Source organism: Alexandromys fortis, unplaced genomic scaffold (genome assembly GCF_014885135.2).
Source record: "Alexandromys fortis isolate MF-2015 unplaced genomic scaffold, M_Fortis_MF-2015_v1.1 scaffold_152, whole genome shotgun sequence".
Lineage (NCBI taxonomy): Eukaryota > Metazoa > Chordata > Mammalia > Rodentia > Cricetidae > Alexandromys > Alexandromys fortis.
Window position 1 is genome coordinate 775,094 of NW_026068045.1, and position 6,000 is coordinate 781,093.

Consider the following 6,000-nt stretch of genomic DNA (forward strand, 5'->3'; position numbering starts at 1 on the left):
GCTTTCTTCTATGTTGGTCTCTCCCAATGGAACAGATTCCAAAATAATAAAGAAAAGGTGATATTAATACGCAGGACAGTTGGATGTATAGAAGTAAACGATGGCTAAGTAAGAAATAGGAGCTACTGGGGTGACAGGTCCAGACAGCTTGCTTGACAACATGCGGCACTTAGGAGCTTAACAAATTTTTGTGAAGAGGGGTGGCGACCAAAAGAGAGTTAGGAATGAGCTGCAGACTAAGAGCAGCAGTAAGAACTAGAGTCTTATTTTAGGTGGTGGCATGTTCTGTGCCCAGATGCAGATATGGGCAGAGGGAAAGCCCAGTAAATCAGGAGAACCTGGAGGTCACAATATGAAAGAATTGAAGGACAGCTGGCAAAAGAAGGGAAGATGGCAGCTTCCACTTTCTGCCCAGTGCCCAAAATAAAGGCTATTCTTCACTCAAGGCCTGAGATCTTTTCTAAAACTGGTTTCTTCTCAGGCCGCCTCTCTCTGGATTCCCAGGAGGCAGACAGTGGCTTGGACTCTGGGACAGAACGCTTTCCCTCTGTCAGTGAGGTGAGTGCCAGCAGGTACATTTAAAATGTATGCATTCAATTTCCCACCCCTGGGCACCTCCTCCACAATTCTAGCTCTAGGGACATAGTCCCTGTGCTCTGGTTCCGAGTGGCTTTGACATGCATCCTCATGCTGGGTTATCATATCAGCTGACTGGCTCTGCTGTGGTATGGAGGTGGCAGTGTTATCACTGTGGCTCTGCTGTGGTATGAAGGTGGCAGTGTTTTCACTGTGGCTCATCTTTGAGAGCAAGTTAATGAACCCCACCTAGTGAGGTGTGATACTCACTTTCTTTGCTGCACATCTTTTCCTACTTTAGTCATAAATTTTCAGATTTTCTTATCTCAAAGGTTATCTCTCTTCTAGTTGCTCTCAGTTGGCATATAAGATTATGAATATAAAAATAAGAAAGAATAGAATGAGTAGAAGAATGATAACAATAGTAAAATATCTATTTAGCCAGACTCGTTAAACATGGAAATAAGTGTTAAAAATATACTATAATTGTAATATAAGTAACATTTGGAATTTCCTTTTCTCACTGCTGGTAACTGTGACTATTGGTGAGAGGGTGATGGATATCTGTAAAAGAATAGATAATCTTGGAAAGTAACCAGAAAGTGGCGGGATGTAGGTAACCTATAGTTTGTGTACATGAGAGGTGATATGGCAATGAAGTTTGTGAACTGTGACTGAGACTTCCTGATTGAATAGTAACGCAAGCTCTTTGGCTCTCAATAAGTCTCATGGTTCTCAGAGAGCTGTTAGAAAGAATAGTGTACAATCAAGAACGCTGTGAGTGTCAGTGGTTATCATTATAGAGTTGTCTGAATGAGATTCCTTATCATAGAATTCTCTTCCTCTAGTCATTGATGAATCGGAACTCAGTACTGTCAGATCCTGGACTAGACAGCCCTCAGACTTCTCCTGTAATCCTGGCCAGAGTGGCCCAGCACCACAGACGACAGAGCTTGGATGCACCAGTGCTCCCATCCAGTGTCCAGGTGAGAACAATGGGAACAACCCCAGTCTTTCTCCTTTCACACCTAGGACAGAGAGAGCCTGTCTCAATTGGGGGGGGGGGGTGACTAATTGTATAATGGGAGGATTTTTCAAGATTTTGTTAATTTATTTATGTGTATGAGTGTTTTGCCTGGGTATATGTCTTTACCACATACATACTCGGAGGCTAGAAAAAAGGCATCGAATCCCTTAGAACTAGAGTTACACAAATACATAAGTAAAAATAAAATAAAATCTAATTGAAAAATGCCTAGGGGCTGGAGAGATGCCTCAGTGGTTAAGAGCATTGCCTGCTCTTCCAACGGTCCTGAGTTCAGTTCCCAGCAACCACATGGTGGCTCACAACCATCTGTAATGAGGTCTGGTGCCCTCTTCTGGCCTGCAAGCATACATGTAGACAGACTATTGTATACATAATTAATAAATAAATAAATAAATATTTAAAAAAAAAGAGAGAGCTGAAAATGTTACCAAGCTGCTCTTCAGACTAATTAAAAAAAAAAAAATGCCTAGAGTATACAAAAACTTTAAAAAAGAGAGAGAGAAAAAAACTTTAAAAAACGGCAAGAAATCAAAAACCTAGTCAATAAGTGGGCTAATGAAGTGAAGAAATAGTTCTCAAAATATGAACTACAGCACACACCTTTAATCTCAACTCTCTGGAGACAGAGGCAGGTGAATCTCTGTGAGTTCCAGGCCAATCTGATCTACAGAGCAAGTTCCAGAACAGGCTCCAAAGCTACAAAAAGAAACCCTGTCTCAAAAAAATAAAATAAAATTTATATATATGGACTACAAATGGTCAATAAACATGAAAAGATACTCAACCTTATTAACCACTAGGGAAATGTATATTTCTATATTGAGATCCATACAGAATGGCAGTCATTAAGAAAATACATAACAGAGGTTGGTGAAGATGTAGATTAAAGGGAACCTTATATATTGCTGGTGGTGGTATAAACTAGTCCTAGCTACTATAGAAGTCAATATGAAAATTTCTTAAAAACTAAAAATAGGTCTTCTATGTGACCATTGAGTGACCCTATTTCTGAGGCAGCCTGAACAGAAATCTACTCACCCCAGTTAGGGAACAGATGACAGACTAAAGTCTGGATACCAGCCGGGTAGTAGTGGTAGCACACACCTTTAATCCCCAGCCCTGGGGAGGCAGAGGCAGATGAATCTCTGTGAGTTCAAGGCCAGCCTGGTGTACCAGGACAGGCTCCAAAGCTACAGGGAACCCCTGTCTCGAACAAAACAAAAATAAATAAGGAAGGAAGGTAGGTAGGTAGTTAGGTATGGATACCACGAAAGTACAATTTGGTAAACTTGAGTTTTTATTGGTATTACTTATTGGAGTATGGGTGAAGTATTAGTTACAAGAACAGAAATATTCAGAGGTCAAAAGCATCATCAAAAGCCCACCCTAGGATGAGTGACAAATCATGAACCTAGAGTATAACTTAGAGTCAACTTGACAAATTGGAGAATGTCTCTTCCAGATAGCTCAGTTGGTCTGAAGGTATTTCTCTGCAGTCCTTATTGCTTTGGTATGCTTGGGGAAGGAGTGGCCTCATGCATTTGATCAGCCCCAGGGATTTCCTGAAGCTTCTGAGTTATTTACTTCCTAAGTCATAAGATCTTAGAGAAAATTTCTTTATAACCAATGACGATCTGTACCACTCTGGATTATAGACATTTGCATGTCCATATCTATAGCAACACAGATCACAGTAGCTGAGTTGTGGAACCAGCCGTGGTGTTCAGCAACAGGAATAAAGAAAATGTGATGTGTATACACAGTGGAGTTTTTCAACCATAATGAACAACAAAATCTTGTCATTTGCATAAAAATGGATGCAACTAGAGCTAATCATAAGAATAAAGTCAAATTAAGAGAGACAAATAGCATACGTTTTTGCTCGTCTGCTAACTTTTGGCTTTCTATAGATATATAAAATCATGTTTTGTGTCCATAACATGACTGTCCCTAGAGACAAAGGAGACCAACAGGAGGAAAACACTAGAAAGGGGAAATCATGGAGCAGTGGAATATGCTCAGAATCAATATATGCTTGTTTACAAAAACAGACAGGGCTTTTCTGTGTAGCTTTGGAGCCTGTCCAGGAACTCAGTCTGTAGACCATGCTGGCTTCAAACTCAAAGAGATCTAAGATTAAAGATGTGCATCACCACCGCCTGGCTAAAACTTTTTAAAAATAGATTTATTTCTAAAATAATTCTCCCCAAACAAGCTAAAATCGAGTCTTTTTTATGCTTTTGCCAGAGATTCTCTGGGCATCTAGAAAACATGGGCCTCAAAGACTGGGTGTTACAAGATATTGGAGGGTCTTGGGGTATGTCTGAAAAGAACAAATACAGCTTGCCTGCCTAACTCTGTGCCTTTGAATGTGTGAAAGGCTCTCAGGGCCTCCGTCTTCCAATTTATTCAATGCTTTCAGGGTCTTTCAGTCATTCTCGGGTAAAGGTAGGTGACTGTCCAAAACACAGAAGAAAGTGTTAGGGAAAGCTCCTTGAGAACGTGCATGAGCAAAATTAGTAGTTCCAGAAACAAGTCTCTCGGAGAATCACTAAAAACGTCAGGAAATGTAGTCACTAGAAAATTGTTGATAATTTTCCCAGTATTTGGGTGGCAGAGGCAAGAGGATCTTGTGAGTTTGAGGCCAATCTGGTCTACATAGTGAGTTCCAGGGCAGCCAGATCTACATAGTGAGACCCTGTCTCAAATAAAATAAAATATAAAAATAAAATATTGGTAGCTCAGGGAACCTTTAGAAAAATCTGACCTATAAAGCATTTGAAAAGTTTATGTGGTGTGAAGTCTCTTGGAGTCATTACTGGTAGATCAGTTAGGATTAGTATTTTATTAAAATTCATGGAAAGAGAAAAGAAAAACAAAAGCCAAGGTCTAAAGAGTTTGAGTTTTAACAGGGAATAGGGGAGGGAAATATGCATTCCAGTGTCTGAGGAGATCGGCTCCATCCTCCCTCACTAAGGGAGACAAAGGCAGATCCGCTCTATGTCTCTAGCGGTTACTAATCCACATACTTGCTTGGCCACCCTAGTCAGCAGCACTGTGGTAGTTGCTGTATTAGATTTGGAGAATATGTTTAGGCATAACAGTAGTGATTTGGTCTGTTTAGGAAAACACAAGTCTCCAACCCAGTAGTCCATTGGGGCAGTCAGTTCTTTGTTAAAGGACACTCATTCCTCATCCTTTGCAAACAGAAAGAACATTTTTCTAATCTCCCATTTTCCTGTGTCATGTGACCAGACTGCTCTATTTCTGCTGTGCCCCACCCAGAAGCAGTTGGCTTTCTGCAAGTGGAAATGGATACATCTGTGCTGAACTGTGGGATTAGACCACTTAGACCTGAATGGCCATTTTAGAGTTAGGCTCCTAAACAAATGCCACCGAGGAAGTTGAATCCATGTCTTCTTTAATTTCTCATCTCTCCTTCAGGGTGTAGATCAAAGCCCAAAGCCTCTGATTATTGGCCCAGAGGAAGATTATGACCCAGGTTATTACAACAATGAGGTAACGGTTTTCTGGTTTACTCCTTTTGCCTTCCTCCCTTGCTTTACCCATATTGCCCTTGACTGGAAAGCAGTTTGATTAGTACCAACTCTCAAATGAACCTATGGGGAAGGAGGCTTAGCAAACAGAGCCCAGAAAGAAGAAAGCATGAGAATAATGTTTGCTGTCTGTCTCCTGTCAGCCGTTCTCAATTTTTCTGCCTTTCAGAGTGACATCATCTTCCAAGATCTTGAAAACCTGAAGTCACATCCAGCCCACTTGGCAGTTTTCCTACGTTACCTCTTCTCTCAGGCAGACCCTGGTCCACTGGTAAGTCACAGTTGTCAGTCTTGTAGTGCCTGCTGCTGCTCAGTAGGGAAAATCTCTGACCACTGTGCCTTATCTCTTCATGTATCTAGCTTTTATGTCAGATCCATAGGCAAAGTCAGGCACGTCCAGGACAGACAAAACTAAAAAGAAGATGAAACCTATTGTGTCATGCAGCTGACCACACCTGTAGCCTGAGGACTACCAAGAAGACCTAGGCCAGGAACAGTGTCATTCTCTGTTAATTTAGGAAGTCTTCAGAGTTCTTTAAATGAAAGTGAATACAAATTGACTGAGCAGTTGAGAGAAATCACCCTTGCAGATTTATAATGTTGCTATAAAAAAATTTAGCAGGGATAAAGCAATAATGAATCTTCCATCTAAGATGATGGCATGAAGAAATAGCAGCAGGGCTGGTGGTGCCTACCTTTATTCTCAACACTTGGTAAAGAAAGGCAGGTGTTCTCTGAGTTTAAGGCCAGCTTCATCTACAGATTGAGTTCCAGGCCAGGGCTATACAATGAGATCCTGTCTGGGGGGGGGGGGGGGGG

The 6,000-nt window shown here is 41.1% G+C and overlaps 1 protein-coding gene across 14 annotated transcripts in view; it reads left to right on the forward strand.

Annotated features, from left to right (window-relative positions):
* Nucleotides 1-6,000, forward strand: part of Arhgef11 (Rho guanine nucleotide exchange factor 11) — a 131,682-nt gene that overhangs the window by 84,615 nt on the left and 41,067 nt on the right. For all 14 annotated transcript variants that reach the window (XM_050118776.1, XM_050118779.1, XM_050118784.1 and 11 more), the window contains 4 exons: nucleotides 482-558; nucleotides 1,425-1,562; nucleotides 5,069-5,143; nucleotides 5,351-5,452. In XM_050118776.1, the coding sequence (XP_049974733.1) occupies nucleotides 482-558; nucleotides 1,425-1,562; nucleotides 5,069-5,143; nucleotides 5,351-5,452 (392 nt within the window). The remainder of the gene's footprint in view (nucleotides 1-481; nucleotides 559-1,424; nucleotides 1,563-5,068; nucleotides 5,144-5,350; nucleotides 5,453-6,000) is intronic.